At 33.8% G+C, this 20,707-nt stretch overlaps 1 protein-coding gene across 6 annotated transcripts in view; it reads left to right on the forward strand.

Moving 5' to 3' along the window:
• UBR3 (ubiquitin protein ligase E3 component n-recognin 3) overlaps window positions 1-20,428 on the forward strand; it is a 238,463-nt gene extending 218,035 nt beyond the window's left edge. For all 6 annotated transcript variants that reach the window (XM_034654712.1, XM_034654714.1, XM_034654715.1 and 3 more), the window contains 4 exons: window positions 11,335-11,514; window positions 16,813-17,022; window positions 17,588-17,727; window positions 18,026-20,428. In XM_034654712.1, the coding sequence (XP_034510603.1) occupies window positions 11,335-11,514; window positions 16,813-17,022; window positions 17,588-17,727; window positions 18,026-18,143 (648 nt within the window). In that variant the 3' untranslated portion in view covers window positions 18,144-20,428. The remainder of the gene's footprint in view (window positions 1-11,334; window positions 11,515-16,812; window positions 17,023-17,587; window positions 17,728-18,025) is intronic.
• Window positions 20,429-20,707: the final 279 nt, after the last annotated feature.

The following is a 20,707-nucleotide window of genomic DNA, read 5'->3' on the forward strand; positions in this document are numbered from 1 at the left end:
TATATTGATATATTTATCATTATTCTTATCATATTGATATATTAATCACTGATCATCATCAGCTTTTACTATCCTTTTAAAAGTCGTGTTGGTCAGAAAGCTGGTTGTCCGAAGACATGATAGCATTTATATAATTTTAGAACAGGAAAATGTTCAATTTGTAGACAGTTAGTTAAAAATTTGGATACATGAATTATCACTGGTTTAATCTATTTTATAAAACTAGGTTGATGTGAGTAGGCAAGAAAGTAACAGAATAGGGGACTAGAAGGTAAGTAAGCCAGACTGCATATAGGATTATAATCCTGACATTATCTGTCATCTGTTTCCAGGGAATTTGATATGGGAATTAAGATGTTTATCACATATGTGGTCTTTGAAGCCTGCCGTATATCAGAATTAAGCAATTGATTGTTCTTTCTCTCTTACATAATTGACCATTGCATTAAATAGTTTAGATTCTTTGGTTTTTTTAAGTGATTCAAGATAAACTCTGCACATTTATCCTCAAAACATTTAAAGTTTATGGATATTGAATAAATTAAAAATGTTCATCCATTAGATATTTTCTTTCATAGTTACTTATTTTTAAATTTCAACTTAAAAGTGTTTCTGTTGGCATAGAGTAGTTCCCCCTTATCTGCAGGGGATATGTTCTAAGACCCCCACTGGATTCCTGAAACCAGTACTTGTACCGAACCCTATATATACTAGTTTTTTTTTTTTCTATACATGGATACCTATGATAAAGTTTAATTTATAAATTAGGCACAGTAGGAGATTAATAATATAATGGAACATTTATAACAATATACTATAATAAAAGCTATGTGAATACAGTCTCTCTCTTAAAATAAATCTTACTGTATTGTACTCACCCTTCTTGTGATGACGTGAGATGATAAAATGCCTACATGAGATGAAATGATGTGTAGGCATATGATGTAGAGTTAAACTACTATCGACCTGACCATATGTCAGAAGATGGATGATCTGGGGCGCCTGGGTGGCACAGCATTTAAGCGTCTGCCTTCGGCTCAGGGCGTGATCCCGGTGTTATGGGATCGAGCCCCACATCAGTCTTCCTCTATGAGCCTGCTTCTTCCTCTCCCACTCCCCCTGCTTGTGTTCCTTCTCTCTCTGGCTGTCTCTATCTCTGTTGAATAAAGAAATTAAAAAATCTTTAAAAAAAAAAAAAAAAAAGAAGATGGATGATCTGTTTCTAAACTACAGTTGACCACCAGTAACTGAAACCACAGAAGGCGAAAGTGTCATAAGCGGGGGGGACTACTGTATGAGCATCCTCAAGCATGGAGAAGATTAATAGAAAAAATCTACTACTTCCTTCATTAACTTTTCTTCCTTCATATTTAAATGTCATAGGCTGTGATTCTTCATGTGCTGGTTACCTTACAGTTTATTTTGTCATTTGTTTTTATTGGAAGGTATTTTTCTCCCATAAGTTGGAAATTATCTGGAAGCAGAAGCTCTTGAACTAGGCATTGAAAGCTGGCTGGGGGTTGGCTGTGATGCTTGTAGTAGCGCAGCAGGCATATGCTTAGAACAAGGAAGAAATGCATCAATTAGGAATCACAAAAAGGAACAATGCTACATAGTGTTAGAAATAGATTAAGGTGAAGTTGTAGTGGATCTTGAATTTCACATGAAGGAATTTGGACCATTGAAAGATTTGAGACAAAAATGTGACATGATTCAAATTAGATTTTAGGATAAAATCTCATTCTAATATAAGACAGATTTGGAAGTGTGAGGAATGGAGACTGGGAACAGAAAAGCTAGTTGGAGAGAATAGGGAGAAATTATAGAGATTTCAGAGATGGAATAGTCAGGATTTTAGTTGAACATGTGGGACTTAAGGGAGAAGAGTCATACTGTACTTGGGTTTTGGACCCGAGAGACTTGGACCTTTCTGGTACAATTAATAGGAGGAGGAAATATGGAGCAAGATTGTGGGGCCCAAATGAAAGTATTTTGCCTGTGTTCAAGTTGAGTGATTGGTTGGATGTGGATATATTCAACTGAAGTGAGAAAAGTTAGGTTACAACTTTAGATAGAAGTTTGCTCTCTTTTTGTTTAGATTTTTATCATCTGTGTAAGCTAACTTTTATAGATTCCACTTTTTGTATGTTACTTTCATTTAATTTTTCCGGTTAGCTATATATGGACATTTATTCTCATAAATAATTTTATAATCCATTTGTAAAGTTTCTTCTAAAATCCTATAAGACGTTAGATGAGAATTGCTTTGAACATGTAGTTTTAAGGCATTGAGCATCGTTTATATGTCCATTCATTCAGGTCTTGTTTTAATACTTTTCATAGAACTTAAAAATTGTCATTTTAAAGTCTGGAACATTCTTTATAAAGAGGCTTTATGGTTTTGGTTTCTATCTAAATGATGTCTTATTTGTACGACAAACTGATTACTCCTTGCTGGTGTGGAATACTACTATTGATTTTGGTGTGTTCTTGTGACTGGCCACTTGCTGAATTCTCTTATTGATGCTAATAGTTTGCCTGTGGATTCTTTAAGGTATTTTATGTAATTATGATCGTGTCATCTGAGAATAAGGACAGTATTGTCCCTTTCCTTCAAATGTTTATTTTTCTATTTTTGTCTTAATACCTGTCCAGTTAGAATTTTGAGCAGTGGAAGTAACAGGCAGCATCCTTTTTTTCCTGCCCTATCCCAAAGAGAATTCTTCTAAAGTTTCCTATGCATGTCTTTTTGTTCATTTGTTTTTTAAATTGTAAATGGAATCATTAAAAATTATATTTTCTGATATGTTGCTAAAATGTAGAAATCCAATCAGAATTTTTGAACATTAATCATCTACATTTAGCCACCGTGCTAATAAATTCAGTAATTATTTCTAATAGCCAGGAGATGCTTGAGTTTAACAATATATTTAAAAATTTTTTTTAACATTTTGGTAAGCATGGGAATTCATCAAGAGTGATATGTAGTTTATGTTCCAACACAACATTCTGCTTTCCACAGTAATCTATTAGACCTTCCTAATTTAGTTAAATGTTTTAATCTAACACTATTTCTACCACCATAATAGCGCTAATTATTGTAATCTGTATAGTTCTCTTATATTTTCTCCTACTTAAATGTATCCTTTCATATTTATCCTTTTACTCTAGAATTCTTACGCAGGGACTTCAGGTAATTTTTGAATTCCATAGCATTGTTTGTAAGCTGTTTGTGTATGTGTAGTTTTCTTGGAAGAAAATGGTTATCAGACTCTTACAGGAGACTATGATTACAACCACCGCCCCCCAAATTTGAAAACCAGTGCTCTAATATATCTCCTTTAATTCTTTTTTCTTTCTTCTATCTGTCAACAGTAGTTTTGCCCTGAATAATTATAATGATAGCTAGCATTTATTGTATATTGACATGTGCTAGCACTGTTTTAAGTGCTTTGCATTAAATTCTTTTAAGTTTCCCAACAACTATGAGGTAGCTGTTATAATCCTCACTTTACAGACAAGGAAGCAGAAACAGAGATGAGTAACTTACCCAAGATTCACAGCTAGTATTTAAAGCAGGTAGGATTTGAACACATTTAGTCTGGATGCCAAATCTGCGCTATTAACCTCTGAGCTGTGCTGCTGCTTGCTACACAAAACATTTTTTGAGGAGTACAGATAATTTTCTTCTAGTATTAAGTCTGTAAAAACCACTATAATATTGCATATTATACTCTCTTTGAATGTCAGTCTAGTTATGAATACTCCACCTATAGATGTCTCTTACAGTACAATAATAGGGTGATCAATTTATTGATAGCTGAATAGACATACTAAATAGCAAAATAATTGAAAACATCTCAGGTGTCGATCAGTAAGAAACTGGCTAAATAAATTGTAGTTTATTCATACAATGGAATACTCTGCAGCAAAGAATTGAACATTTTCTATGCACTAATATGGAAAAATCTCAAAAATATGTTAAGTAACCAAAGGCAAGGCATGCTTGTATTAAATACAGATGGGGAGAAAGAGTAGTATTTATATTTGCTTATATATATAATCCCCATCACCTCTTTGACCACCCCCCCACTTCCCTTCTGTTAACCATCAGTTTGTTTTCCATAGTTAAGAGTTGGTTTCTTGGTTTGCATCCCCATCCTCGTGATCATTTGTTTTGTTTCTTAAATGAGTGAAATCATATGGTATTTGTCTTTCTCTGACTGGCTTATTAATAGTCTCTAGCTCCACCCATGGCCTTGCACATGGCGAGATTTCATTCTCTTTTTGGCTGAGTAATATTCCATTATATATATAAACATACATACAGACCACATCTTTATCCATTCATCAGTCATTGGACACTTGGCTGTTTCCATAATTTGGCTATTATAAATAATGCTGCTATAGACATTGGGGTACATGTATCCTTTCGAATCAGTGTTTTTGTATGTTTTGGGTAAATATCCAGTAGTACAATTACTGGATCATAGGATAGTTCTATTTTTAACTTTTTGAGAAACCTCCATACTGTTTTCCAGAGTGGCTGCACCAGTTTGCATTCCCACCAGCAGTACAAGAGGTTTCCTTTTTCTCCACATCCATGCCAACACTCATTTCTTGTGTTTTTGACATTAGCCATTCTGGCAGGTGTGAGGTGATATCTCTTTGTAGTTTTGATTTGCATTTCCCTGATGATAAGTGATATTGGGCATCTTTTCATGTGTCTGTTGGCCATCTGGATGTCTTCTTTGGGAAAATGTCTATTCATGTATTCTGTGCATTTTTTAATTGGATTATTTGTTTTTTAGGTGTTGAGTTGTATAAATTCTTTATAGATTTTGGACACTGACTCTTTTTCAGATATGTCATTTGCAAGTATCTTCTCTCATTCCATGAGTTGCCTTGTAGTTTTGTTTCCTTCGCTAATTTTTGCTATTGTTTCCTTTGTCTTGGGAGACATATCTAGAAAGAAGTTGCTATTGTTGATGTCAAAGAAGTTACTGCCTGTGTTCTCCACTAGGATTTTTATAGTTTCAGGTCTCACAGTGAGGTCTTTAATCTATTTTGAATTTATTTTTGTGTATGGTGTAAGAAAGTGGTCCAGTTTCATTCTTTGCATGTTGCTGTCCAGTTTTCTCAACACCATTTGTTGAAAAGACTTGTCTTTTTTCCATTGGAAATTCCTTTCTGCTTTGTCAAATTTTAATTGACCATATAGTTGTGGGTTCATTTCTGGGTTTTCTGTTCTGTTCTATTGATGTGTGTGTCTATTTTTGCACCAGTACCATACTGTTTTAATCACTACAGCTTTGTAATATAGCTTGAAATCCAGAATTTGATGCCTCCGGTTTTGCTTTTCTTGGTCAAGGTTGCTTTGGTATTTGGGGTCTTTTGTGGTTCCATACAAATTTTAGGATTGTTTGTTTTAGCTCTGTGAAAAATGCTATTGGTATTTTGATAGGGATTGTATTAAATGTGTAGATTGCTATGGGTAGTGTAGACATTTTAACAATATTTATTCTTCCAATGCATGAGCATGGAATGTCTTTCCATTTCTTCGTGTCATTTTCTATGAGAGAAATTTCTGTTTTACCCCTTTCCCCACCCACTCAATCACCATCAGGTGCTATCAGTTTCCTCTATATTATTCCAGATGTACATATACCAAAAAATACATGTGTAGAGGTGTGTATTATTTCTTTAGCCCCTTTTTAACGTATTGTTCTACAGCTTGCATTTTTTTCACTTAAGAGTGTATTTTAGAGATCATTTCATATTCAGTGTATGAAGACCTTCTTCATTCTGTTTTACAGATTCAGAATATTTCATTGTATGATGTACCAGGATGTATTTAATCAGTCCTTTATTAATAAACATTTGGGTTATTTCTAATCCCTTGCTATTTATAAACAGTACAACAATGAATAATAGCATATGCAAGTTATTTTTCATGTTTTCGATTGTATTTGTGGGATAAATTCTTAGAAGTGGTTTGTTCTGTCAGTCCTTACATACATTTGTAGTTTTGATAGTTATTAGCAAATGCCTTTCACTGAAGTTGTATCAATTACATTAATAGTAATGTATGAGAGTTTCCCTAATCATGTGTCTATGTAGTGTGTTCTCAAACTATTTGATCTTTGCCTCTAGATCTTTTGACTAAGTAAAATATATCTCAGTGTAGTTTTAATTAGCATTTCTCCTAAGGTTGAGTGTATCCATATTTAGGAGCCATTTTATTTCTTTTACTGCAAGTTACTTTTTATATAATGTTTCTTTTGAAAATAATTAGAAAATGAAAACAAGTAAAAAGATAACTTACTGTCTGATCTTGAAAAAAAGTATCTCATGACTTTTCTTTGTTTAGAATAGTCTGCCACTCTATTTTATCTAAGTCAAGTGAGAAACTTCTATTTTTCTTTAATAAATTTTTCCTCAGCTAGGGTTTCTCTCATTTTAGTGACCCACGTTTGGACTCAACATCTGCTGCATAAAGATAAGCCAAGAAATCCCGAAGTAGTCTATGAATGCCAGGAGAAAAAAAGTTCATTTATGTAGTTCTTTGTTAATTTTTATTCATTATTGGATTTCCTATCATAAAGATGAAAAACATTGCTATTTTTCTACCATTGGCAGTTCCCTTTTTCTCAAGTTATTTTTGTGCCTTATATTAGAAATAAATGCCCTTTCTCAATACAGCAGGAAGATGGAACAGTTAAAAATATATATGCACAAAACAACAAAGCCCCAAATTACATAAACAGAAATTGACAGAATTGAAAGAAGAAATAGACAAATCCACAATTACAGCTGGAGACGCCAAGTCCTTTCTTACTAGTCAATAACAAGGAGACAGTATAAATGAAATCTGAACAATACTATCAATCAACTTGATGTCATTAACAACTATAGAATACTTCACCAAACAATAGCAGAATGGATATTTTTTTTACAAGTGCACGTGAATATTCACCAGAATATACCATATGTCAAGCCATAATGCAAGTATCGATACATTTAGAAGAGTTGAAATCATACAGCATATTTTCTGACCACATAAGAATTAAATTAAAATCAATAACAAAAAAATATGGAAACCCCCAATGTGTGGGAATTAAGCTACATACTTTTGAATAACGTATATCAAAGCAGAAATCCCAAGGAAATTAGAAAATACTTGAACTGAGTGAAAATGAAAGCACAGCATAGCAAAAAAAACAGGATGTCACTAAAATAATTCTTGGAGAGATACAGCTTCAAATGCTTATATTTAAAAAGAAGAAAGTTCTCAAGTCATTCATCTAAATTTCTATTTTCTGAAGCTAGAAATAGGGCAAATTAGACCCAAAGCAAGTAAAAGAAAGGAAATTACAAAAATCAGAGCAGAAATCAATGAAGTAGTAATGGAGAAATAGTAGAGAAAATCAAAGTCTGTTTTTTTGCAAAGACCAGTAAAATGGATAAAACCTAAATATTAGGACCTCAGCTGAGCTGGAAGAGAGAACTGAGCTGGTAAGTGTCAGAGTAGCTGATTAAAGCAACAAGCCAAAAGTGAGAGAGTTAAGTCTCTAATCACTTATTGTGGTGATATAAGCAAGAGGCTAAAACCAGAGAAAATGCCAGTTCCTCCTGCTCCATTTACCCTCATGGAATGAAATGACACACCAGTTGTGGATAAGGTGGATCAGCACAGATGTGGGGATCTGTTGAGGCAGCCCCCAAACAAAAGGCTTTGGCAATTTTATGGACTCTGAGGTAGAGAAAAGTCAGGGGTGGAGGAGGGATAAGAGTAGAAGAGACCCCTTCCCAAGGCCTCAGATAAAGAAACCTAGGAGTAAAGGTACCAGAGCTAAGAATGTAAATATGTGAAAGAATGTGACTGGGGGAGGGGAGGGGTCTGAGACCTTGACTGTAAATTCCTTCAGAGACCACAATGCATTGGCTGTGTGCATTGGCTATGTACTGAGTCTGATGTAGGCAGGGCGGTTTTGACCTACAAAGCCTGTGAAGTAAAATCTTTGTAAATTGCTATAGTTAGGCCTGAAAAAAATCACATGTAAATTTTTAACCAGGAGCCAGACTCTTCACTAGATTGATAAGAAAAAAAGAAGGTACAAATTATCAATATCAGGAATGAAGGAGGAAGCATCCCTACAGAAACATGAAAGATTATTATGAATAATATTTGCCAACAAATTTGATCATGTAGATGCAATGGATAAATTCTTTGAAAAATACAAATTACTAAAACTGACTCAAGAAGAAATAGAAAGTTTTGACTAGATCTGTATCAAGTAAGAAAGTTGATTTAGCTTATTAAACTTCTATGATTATTATCCTTCAAAAAAAGAGAAGTCAACAACTTTATACTACCAAAGATAATGTCATGGTGAATTCTATGAAACATTTAAGGAACAGATTGTGTCGATACATACAAAATTTCAGAAAACAGAGGAAGAAGGAACAGTCCAAACTCATTTTATTAGGCCAGTTTTATCCTGATACCCAAACCAGGCATCATGAGAAAACTACAAACCCAGATCTTTCATGAACATAGAAGCCAAAGCCTTAACAAAATATTAGCAATAGAAAAGGATAATACACTATGGCCAAATGGGTTTATCCTAGGAATGCATAGTTGGTTCAACAATAAAAATCGTTTAATTTAATTCACAATATTAATAAAGTTGATTTTTTAAAAGCATATGATCATCTCAGTAGTCAAAAAATGCTTGAAAAATTCAACACCCATTCATGGTAAAGACATTTAAAAAAAACAAGGAACAGAAAGGAATTTTCTCAAACTGATAAAGGGCATGTATGAAAAACCCATAGCTAATAACATCATAATTAATAGTGAAAGATAGAAAGCTTGCTCTCTAAGATCAGGGACAAGACAAGGATGGCTGCCCTCATCACTTCTTTTTGCATTGAATGAGAATTTCTAGAAGAGCAGTTAGGCAAGAAAAACAAATAAAAGACATCTAGATTGGAAAGGAAGAGGTAAAACAATTTGTTTGCAAAAATTACATGATCTTATACGTGGAAAATTATAAGGAATCTCCAAAAAACTATTAGAACTAATAAATGAGTTCAGCAGGTTTGTAGGATACATGATCTATGTACAAAAATCTTTTACTTCTTTGTATAGGCAATGAGCAATCTGAAAATGAAATTTAAAAAGTAATTCCATTTAGAGTAGGGTGATGAGAATATTCTGTTACTTTGTGATGGTTGCACAATTTTGTGAATATACTAAACTGTACATGTTACGAGGGTGAATTTTATGGTATACAAATTATATCTCAATTTAAAAAATATATTGAGAAAGGACTTGTATCCAGAATATGTCAAGAACTCTTATAATTCAGTAATTAAGAAAACAAAACCAAAAAAACCAAAGCGGGTATAAAATTTGAACAGGCACTTCTCATAAGAATATATATGAATGACTTACAAGTACATGAAAATATGTTCACCATTATTGTTGATTAGAGTACAAATTAATGTCACAAGTGATGAGGATTTGGAGTACCTGGAACTCAAATTGCTGGTGGTAATGCAAAGTGGTATAGTCAAATTTGAAAAAAGTTTGGCAAATTCTTTAAAAAGCTGAGCACGCATTTACTATAACCCAATAGTTCTAGGTATCTACCAAAAGAAATGAGAATATATGTTCACATAAAGACTTACATAAATGTTTAAAACAGCTTAATTTATAGTAGTCAAAAACTGTGTACAACCCAGAATTCATCAGTAAGTGAATACATGAACAAAATGTGGTATATCCATATGGTGGAATACTCCTCAGCAGTAAAAAGAAATGGACTGCTGATACAATAACATGAATGAATCTCAAAATATATGCTAAGTAAAAGCAGGCCAGGCACAAAAGATAATAAACACACACACACACACACACACACACACACACACTGTTTGATTCTATTTATATGAAAATATTTAAAAATCTGATATATAATGACAGAAAGCAGGATTAGTGTTGCTTGGGGCCAGGAATAGGGGCTGGAATTGATTGCATACAGGCAAAAGCAAAATTTTTGGAGGGGATGGAATTGTTCTAAAGTTTTATCATAGTAGTGGTTACCTGACTACATATTTTCCAAAATTCATCAAACTACACTTAAAGTGGGCGAATTTTATGGTATATACTACACCTCAATAAAGTTTTTAAAGATACCTCCTTTATGTAGCTAGAAAAATGGGAGATGTATAACCTCATTTCTAGAGATTATAAAAATGAACATCTTTTTCAGCCTGCATATCATTTTGCTTTTTTATCTTTATTTTTTCTTTGTAGCACATTTTAGAATTTTATACTTAATCTACATAATTAGTTTTGCAAACAGATGTTTGTTGAATGTCTACTATGTGCCAAGCACTAGGAGGACAGAGCCCCTACCCGAGGGACTACTCCCACAGTCTTACAGGAAATGCTGATTTGTTTTCAAATTAATTAATAGAAAATATAAACACATGAACAGAGGTGTTTACAAAGTATGGAAGGATTAACTTTATCTGAATGGAGCTGAGTTCTAAGGTATCTTTAAGTTTGGTCAGGAAAGAATTCCCTGGGGAGCTGAAATTTGAAGGATGATAGGTATTGATCCAGTGGACAGGCGAAAGTGATCATATTAGCCCCTAAATAGTCTTTTAGTTAAATAAGGAAGGATTGGGGAGTATACTTTGCTGTTTATAAGACTAACAAACTCCTTTAAAACTCAGGATACGAGTCCTTAACTCACTGATTTCTTTGGTTCTGTTATTACTGAATAGAACTTCAGCTTAGCTGACACATCTCTCAAGTTTTTAAAAATTCCACCCTCTTTTAAAAACTGACTTTGTTTCACACTCATTCAGGGTCCAGGCAAATTATTTTGTACTGCATCTTGTGAATTCCGTGTTTTTACTGTTCTTCATCCACACTGACAGCCTATGTCTTTTTAACCAAAAGTTACTTTCCCTTTGCCCCCAAAACATTTGCTTTCGTAGAGTAGGTAGGTTCTATAGACTGTATTCATCAGAAATGTGACAACACTATTTAAAAAATAAATATATAGAAGAAGCAGGTGCTATGGCACTTAAGATTTAAATTGCAAAGAGAAATACTGTGGGATATTTGGATAAAAAGCTGGGAAACTGTTCTCTCTTCTTTGCCCCTTCTACTCCCTTTACTTTGCTTTACTTGACTCAGTTAAGAAAATTTTCTTACTGTCCAAAAGTAATTGATGAGGATGACATTTAAAATATCTATAATGGGAACTGTTCTTTATGAAATGCCTTGAGAATTTTCTATTTCATGTCTAAAAGGAAGAAGAAGAATTTTCAGTTCTTTCCAGCTGCCTGGGACTTCTGCCAACATTTTACCAAACAGAACATCCATTCATCAGTGCCTCCTGTCTGGATTGGCCAGTTCCAGCATTTGATATTATATCTCAGTGGTGTTTTGAGATAAATTCATTTACTGAAAGACATGCAGAACAAGGAAAGGTATGTAAAAAGAGTAGTATTACCCACTTGACATAGCGGTGATGTGCTAATAGGGTAAGAGAATAACGAAGAATTAAAAATTTCAGGTCATCTGTTCTTGGCAGCATTTATTAAACTAATTATGTTGAATAAATGGTTTCTTATATAATATTTATGATTCTAAAAGCAAAAATATTTCAGTTAACAAAGCTAAGTTATTAATATGCTATTTTAAGTTCGTTTTAGGTCATCAGGGTGTTATTGAATGTCTTAAATAATCATAGCACTAGTCTTGAAAGATACAAAGGAATTTTAAGATAGCAAGGAACTTGTAAGCTTATTGGGAAGAGAACTGTCACATAAAAATCAAAGATTTGGAGTAGCAGGTTTAAAAGGCCGTGTCTTTAACTTTAAAATTTGTTGGGCCTATCCTGCCGGCTTGGCTGGTGAAAGGTTTTGTGTTGAAGGTAAGTGAACTGGAAAGGTAAAGTGGGGGCAGTGGGAGGCGGCTATGAATGTCATGGTTTGATGCTCAGACTTTCCTCTATAAATGGAACTACAGTTTTTGAGAAATGGAATAGTATGATGAAAGTAGTGTTTTAGGGAGGTAATTTGGGTAGCTTTTTAGTAGGTAAATTGAAATAAGGAGAGAGGGAAACCAGAGACTATGTAGGTGGTGAAGGAAATCTGGTCTATTATTCTGATAGCAGAAATTAGACAATATAACCAATGCAAGAGACATTTGAGAAAAATATATAGGACTTAATGACCAGATGTATTTGACTTTAAGATCTGAACACAAAGCATTAAAAGAATAGTAACTAGTAGGCATAGTTCTGATAGAAATCTGATCCTGCTTAAAACTCCATTGATGGTGCCCCATTGGCTATGGAGGAAGATAGGAAGTCTTTGCATGGCATTCAGGGGTTTTCACCATCTTGCTTGTCTTTCTAACTTCATCCAAACCACTCCCTTGCTACCACTTGCTCAAACCACAGAAGAATGTTTCTTAAGTGTGCTATATGTTTTTAAACATCTGTGTTATTGCTTATTGCTGTTACTTTTATCTAAAGCAATTTTCCTACTCTTCTCCTGTTGAATTAATCACTCATCAAGGCTTTGCTAAGATAAATGTACCTCTTCTATAAAGCTTTGTCTGATAATCTTTCTTCTTCAGTTCTAATCCCCTCCCTCTGTTGTGCTGTATGACAGTACTTTTGCCATGGTCTCTAACAGTCACCATATTTATCACCTTTGTTTAATATGTCTGAATGGGGGCTCCAAAAGCAAAAATTGTTCCTTATTTATCTTTGAATTCCTAGTTCCTAGAAATTACCTGTTATAGACTAGTCTCCTAATAAATATTTGTGGAACAATTAGCTGGTGAGATGATATCATTAGTAGAAATAGAACTGGTGAAAGAAGAGCCATATTTCAGGAAAAATGAGAATTTTAATTTTAACATCAGGAGACAATAAAAAATTAGTATTTTCAAAAGATTTATTTATTTGAGAGAGACAGAGATAGCTAGCATGAGCAGGGGGAGGGGAAGAGGGAGCTGGAGAAGCAAACTCCCCACTGGGCAAGGAGCCCAACATGGGGCTCTGTCCCAGGACCCTGAGATCATGACCTGAGCCAAAGGCAGATGCTTTTTATATTTTATTTATTTTATTTTTTAAAAGATTTTATTTATTTATTTGACAGAGATAGAGACAGCCAGCGAGAGAGGGAACACAAGCAGGGGAGTGGGAGAGGAAGAAGCAGGCTCATAGCAGAGGAGCCTGATGTGGGGCTCGATCCCATAACGCTGGGATCACGCCCTGAGCCGAAGGCAGACGCTTAACCGCGCCACCCAGGCGCCCCCAAAGGCAGATGCTTAACTGACTGAGCCACCCAGGCTCAGTATTTTAGATAGAGGTGTCAGACTAGACTAGACATTGAGTGAATAATAAAGGCAAAGTAAGCATAAATAATAAATGTCTCTGCATTTGTTCATTTCTGGTTTTTATTGAAATCCTTGAGATAATATTTTATACTCCCCCTTTTTTAAAGGAAAGACAATTTCAAGACATTAATTGAACCTTGTATATTATGTATAAAAATCTTTTTCCTATCTAGTAATTTCTTTATTTTCAGATTATAGCTAGAATCTGAAGTTATATACTGATATCTAAAAACCTATAATGAGTGACTAGGGGTAAGAGATGGATATAATTGTAGAACCAGGACAGGAGAAAGTGATGAGTGTACTTAAAATTTTTGGTCTTCATAGGAGTCATGGGTTAAACAATAGATAAAAATTAACTCATTTGATAGTATAATAGCAAGCTTACATGTTAGATATATTATTATTGGTATGGATATTGATGGAAAATAAGAATTTTTCATTTAAAAATAATCTTTTTGTAAAATTGAGTGGTAATGATTTGTTTTAGAGCCAGAATAGTGCCATTTATTTATTTCTACTTGTGCAGAATTTTTACCAGTTATTTGAATGCACTCCCATCTGACCTGCATCCCTACTTTTGTCCCTGTTCCATTCTGTTCTGTCTCAAGTCCTCACTCTGACCCAGGTCAACTAGATTTTCTTTACCTGGAATTTTAAATTTGAACAAGATATAAAGAGTGATTGGAGCTGAATAGTCCAACAAAAGTACCCTTGAAAGATAGTCTGAATTACTGCTTCTAATTTTTTGTATCAGCAAAGATCCTTTGGTCACAGACAGTTTGATTGCAACAGACAGTTTTGGTGTGTTTTCTCTGAAGTGCTACCACTGGATAACCCCACTTGAACCACTTTCCTTCCTTCTGTTTGGTGCTCAAGATTCGGATTCCTGGGAGAAAGGATCTGATTGGCCTAATTTGTGTCCTTTGTACACCCCTGTGATGGGGCAGGATCTTGTGATAGGGCAACCCTATCAGACCTGTATGGAACAAGAAAAGAGGTTATTTTCCAAAAGTACTTGTAATACTGTTAATCATGTAAGAAGGCAGATAAGGTTGATAGACAAGTTGAAAAACAAATAACAAACGCTGGTGGCCCACTGTCTTCATATCTTACCTGTTGACACATAGACATCCTTATTCTCATTCACAGAGTTTCACTTCTTCCCCTGTTCAAAATGATGTAACCATTCCATTTATAATCACAAATGCATCTATCACTTTCCCTAAATATGTAACCTGAAGTCACATCCAATAGTTACATCATCAGACATCTCTGAAATCAGAGGCTCTGAGAGATGTCCATTCCGTCTGTGATTTCTTGTACTTACACCCTGGTGGCCTGGAAAATTTTAATTAGCAGCTCCTGACTGTGAATGCCATAGTTAAGTGAAAAAAAAAGACCGTGGAAAGTGCAAGAAGATATGCCATCATAGGCAAGAACATTTGTAAGTAGTCACAAAGCTGTAGCTAATATATAGTCAAATATATGACTTTTTCTTGCACCTTCTTTGACCAGAACCTCAACAGGTTGTATTTATTTGACCAAGAATGTGAACCAGACTTTATTCTGAGAGGTCTGAGCTTCTGGTGATTGGTTCTGTCTTGCTTATATTAAGGCCAGAATAGTTTACCTTTCAAGCTTGGGACACAGCAAATAGTGGGGCTGGGGGAATCACTAAGTTCAAAACATTCTGCTGCTAATTGTATAGCAATATTGCTGTTCTTCTCGATAGTCAGGGTCAGTCCCTCCAGACAAGGCTGTGAGCCATTCCTTTCTTCTCCTAGTGGTGTGGGGAACCTAAAATGGCCAGATGACACTTAGTTTCTAATTCAGTGGAACTATTATCATATCCTCTGATGGAGGATAGTACACAACTTCCTTAGGGTGGTCCTAAACCACAGAAGAATTCAGAATAGCAGAAAACAGAAATAAAAAACTGAATTCTTAGGTGTAATCATGAGGCATACCAAAATCACTTTGCACTCCCTGGTTTCCAAACTGATGCATTTCATCTGTGAGCAAGTGATCTCCCGCAGTATACTGGTTGTTGCTTTAGAGCATGTGCTTCATCCTGTAGGAGCATATACCTCCTTTTATCGTCATCTTCTCCCAGCTGGCACCGTCTAAAAATTTACTAGCAAAGTAGTTCACCATTTAAAAGATCAGCGGTTTTGTCAGGTGTTTGCATATATGTTAGAATCAGTTCATTCCATAGACATCCACCTTTGCCTCACATTTCTCTTTACGAAGAAAATTCTTTAAGACCATGTGGTGTGAGCTACTGGGTAATTTACAACCTAATCTAGATAGGTACCAAGTTCAGTGAGGACAAATTGCTGTTCCTTCCACTGATGGAAGAGTGCAATGTAATCAACCCATTACAGAATATGCAGTCTTTGCAGGCTGAGTTTGGGCACTGAATACAGGCAAATAGCATATTGTAAGCACATACGTTGTCTTTATCCTTGCTTCCATGGCCACTTTATCCATGAAGTTATTGATAAGTGCCAGGCTGACTATTTAAGTACGGCATCTGTTTAGATAGATTATGGTTGTAGGTAATGTAAAATGATCACCATTTGAATTGTCTGCCATCTATACAGTTCCTTGAGATAATAGATTCATACTACATTTTATCTACTCTAAGTGTTAATGGAGAGGCATCTAGAAAAAAATTAGTGCTATTACCAGTGTTTTTGTACAACTGCAAATAATGAATTAAGTATGCTCTGCAGGGAAACATAACTGATTTGGCATTTTTTTCATACTTATAGCAGAAAATTTATGAAAAGAGCTGTAGCCCTAGCACTTATGGATACAAAAGGCCTTAACAGCTTGTGGTATGAGAAGATATTACATCTTCTAAGAAGGAGATAATAAATTATAAAGTGTTGAGTTAGAAATAATGAGTTATAATTATAAGAAATTAAGTTTCTTTCTTACCTTAAGAAAAGCCAATAAATTGTTTATCTGAGAAAGATCAAAACTTGATTTTTAAAAGTTTAGCTGTTTAAAATTTTGCATTAAGCATATTTAAAAACAAATACATCTAGATATATTTTCATGCATTCTTAGTTATGTTTAATATTTTTCTTTTAAAGCAATGACAAGTTTAAATGTTTTACGGTGCTTAATCTAAAAACTGACATCATATTTTAATTGTAAACTACATTAAAATAGGATTGGTAATTGTTGAAGTACTACTTTAGTCATTTATAAAATAGAAATGGGAAGAGTTTTAATAAAGAAAATAAGCCACATACTTAGAAACAGATGTTTTTTTCTTTAAAAAAAAGGCATTTAAATATAAGCATTTTGTGTTAGTGACTTAAATACATAGGACTAATGAATATTTTTGGATAATATTTTAGGCCTTGCTTATCCAAGAGTCAAGATGGAAATTACCACACCTGCTCCAGTTGCCTGAGAATTACAACACCATTTTTCAGTACTATCACAGAAAAACCTGTAGTGTCTGCACTAAGGTTCCTAAAGATCCTGCCGTTTGCCTGGTTTGTGGTACATTTGTGTGCCTGAAAGGACTTTGCTGCAAGCAACAAAGTTATTGTGAATGTGTATTGGTAAGCAGTAGTGAATAATATAGAATTTATGAACACTCAAACTTATCGCATGGAAATGCGGTACATGTGGTTAAGTCAGCTCTTCCTACTATTTTTTTTAATTAAAAACACAGTACACAAGGATTTCGTTCTTGTTCTTTTGTTAATCTAGTAGAATGGTTTAAAGAAAAAAGAAAAACCCAAACATCTGAGGCTTTATTTAAGTGAGTAAAACTTTTCTTAAGTACAATTCCAGTTCCTCACACTGCCCACATTGCTCTTTAATGGCAGGGGCTTTTACATGTTGGGCAGTGAAACAGCAGTCATACCTGCTATTGTGGATGCCAGCCTCTGAATTAGGTTTATGTTGGCTCTTAATTGCTTTCCTAGATAATCCTTACCCAAATTCCTCCTAATGTATTATTAATCAAATGTTAAGAATGAAATTATAAGTTTAACTTAGATGAAATCTTATTAAAAATTTAAGAAATATTTTGGTATTATTAGTTAGATAACTAAGGCATTCTTGATTTTCTTATAAAGTCCATTTGATTATAAGATCACTGATCTATTTTTAATTATTTAGCATTCTCAGAACTGTGGTGCTGGGACAGGGATTTTCCTTTTGATCAACGCATCGGTGATTATCATCATTCGAGGGCACCGCTTCTGCCTCTGGGGTTCTGTATATTTGGATGCTCATGGAGAAGAAGATCGGGATCTTAGGTTAGATACGCATGGATGTATTTGAATGTTTTATTTAAGTTTCATCAATAGGAACAATGCGCCATTCCTGGCTTTGTAATTATAACAATAATTTTTTTTATATTAAGAAATTCTGATCGTCATTAAGTTAGCGCTATTTCTAGTTTTTGAGATACTTTCCACATCCACATGCTAAGGAAATATGAAACCAAACTACTATGTGAGATTTTAACCATAAAGAATCTATTTTTTAAAAATGTGTGTGAAATCTTCACTGTATTGTATAACGTTTAATGCCTTTTTTTCCTTTTTATTCTAGGCGAGGCAAACCTCTCTACATTTGTAAGGAAAGATACAAAGTTCTTGAGCAACAGTGGATTTCTCATACTTTTGATCACATCAATAAAAGATGGGGTCCACATTACAATGGGCTGTGACTCAGCACCTCAGCATTGCATTATATCGTTTTCATTAAGAATTTATCAACAATAAGCTTTACCTTAATTTTGGGGGATTAACGCTTTTGCTGAAGGAGAAAAAAAAAACATATAAAGCCTTTCCAAAATTAGGTGCTTGGTAATCACATTAATGGTATAATAAAAAAATTTTTAAGTCTCTGGAGAACATAACAACAAATTAAATTATTCTTTAGTAGTCCTTTTTTTCCCTTAAGTCCACGATTAATAAGAAGCACAACTTGTTGACAAAATCATTTAAAAATGATTCTCCCAGCAATGCATATCAGCTATTCATTGATACTTAGAGTGGGTGTGATTTATTTAAATTTTTACTGCTTCTTTATATCTGTGTGTTTTAATTTGCATCTGCTAAACACAATGCATCCTTTCCCTCTGCCATTCCTGTGTTGATTTGAGATTTTTGCTGTATGTAATTAGAAAAAAAATGTAAAACATGATTTATGTGAAATATTGTATAGTAAAAGTTGGTCTAATAGTAGGACTTTAAAATTTTTTCTTATTGTGAGGAATCTGTTAAAAGTTTAAGGCTTTGCTGAAAACTTAATTCATTCTCAGGAATTTCATAAATATTCTCCCCAGGTAAATAATTGAAATAGTTGTAAAATAAGTAGATAGCTGCTGTTAATATAATACAGTACATTTTGGGGGACGTGTGTGGTTGGGGAAGGGAGTCCTTAAAAATCAAAATTTGCCATTTCAGTTGGATGAATTACTTGAGGTATTAACAAATAGATTTTACTATAAAATCAGAAGTTTTAAGAGCATACACGTGGCAGATTTTGATTTTGTGCATGCCCACCTTTTATTACCAACCAAGTTTTTGTTTAAATGATTGAATTGGAAATGCTCAGACTTACCCACAAATGAAGCTTAGTTTTGGAACTTTCCCGTCAGCTCAAGAGGCTCATCTGTATTGTATTTGTGCAGCATAATCATTGCTATTTCCGCTTAGATTCCTAAAAGGAGAAAAGAGGCTCAGTGGTGATGACCCTCATGAGTGAGCTGTGCATCTGCATTCTCCTTAGAAGCTGCTGCGAAAAGCAAATTTATGTTTGTTGGGTTTTTTTAATCAGTAAGAATGGGAATGATTGAGCTAAAACCCACTCTATAAATAGAGAAGGAAGATTACAGAAAAGCATGTTATATATTGCTAACAAGATTTCCAAATGATTTAGTAATTTGATTATTTAATATATAGTGTTATCAAGCAGTTCCTGGTACTTTGGACTTCCATGGCTTGTTATATAAAATTACATTTTTACATGTAAAAATAAACTAAAAAACATCTAATGATAAAATACAAAAATAAAGTCAGATCTATGTTCTAAAAATTATTGAATGACATGACATTACAGAATGTGAAAATGGACATTAAATGATGGCCTTGCATTAAAATAGAGCAGAACAGTACATATTCAAATGTGTTCAAAACGTCAAAAAGTTACCTATATAGCTCTACAATAAAATACATGGAAATAGCTTGCTATTTTTATATACATTTCCAAAATAATAAGATAACTTTCTGAAAGACGAGACTGATTCTGTTTAACTAAATAGTTGTCCTTTCCAACACATTGCTACTTTTTTAAATACTGTATCATAAGTTCAGCCTGTCATATTTTTTGCATTGGTCATTCTGAATACCAGACCATTTGTAAGTGTGGTTGAAGAGCAAAATGCTAATTTAAATCTCTAGTAAATACTGTTACAGGATTCATGAACTTGAAAAATTCTACAGTTTGAAACTCTGATGCTATATATACATGGTATAATGTATTCAGACTTTGATTACTACATATTTAAAATGGAATGTTTTATGATTGTGCATATGGATGTGAAGTGAAAATATTAGCCTTAACATTAAAATTTGGGTATTTGATAGTGTTTATTTTGATATTGGTGAATTAGTCACCAGTAAATTTTTAAAAAGCACTTGGTTGAAAATTGTACTTGAATTACATACATGCATGCTGCTAAACTAGAACTTTAATTTTTTTCCCCATAACTTTTATAAGTCCCATTTATAAACCCACTTTTAAAAATAACAGGTCCAAGCTAGAGTGATGTGTGTATATTATTCAAAAAAAATGTACTGGTGTGATATCTTGTATGAATGATCATTTAAATACAGTACATTACTGTAGAGGCTAAATCAATCTTTATAATTAAGCAGAGATTACAAAACTAGGAATAATCAACATTGTAAGATATGTTAATAAAAACCTGTCATTTGGTTTGTGAAAGGTCCTTAAAATGTTTAATTCTTACATGTTTTTCTTTTTTTTAAAGGTATTGACAATAATATATGTAAGTGAGCACAGCAGAAAAGATCAAAGCAAAACGTAACTAATAGTTGCTCTAAGGTGGAGTTAAATATAAAGGGTTTGTTTTTCCATATGCCTTTTATTTACAGAAGTAGTTCCTGTTCTATTCTTGTCTTAAAACGAATGCAAAGCTTTTTGCTAAGCGTGTGTGTTTTTGAAAGTTGGGGAGAAGGAAATGGGTATGCAGGTCTGAGGAAC

The sequence above is a fragment of the Ailuropoda melanoleuca genome, chromosome 2 (genome assembly GCF_002007445.2).
Source record: "Ailuropoda melanoleuca isolate Jingjing chromosome 2, ASM200744v2, whole genome shotgun sequence".
Lineage (NCBI taxonomy): Eukaryota > Metazoa > Chordata > Mammalia > Carnivora > Ursidae > Ailuropoda > Ailuropoda melanoleuca.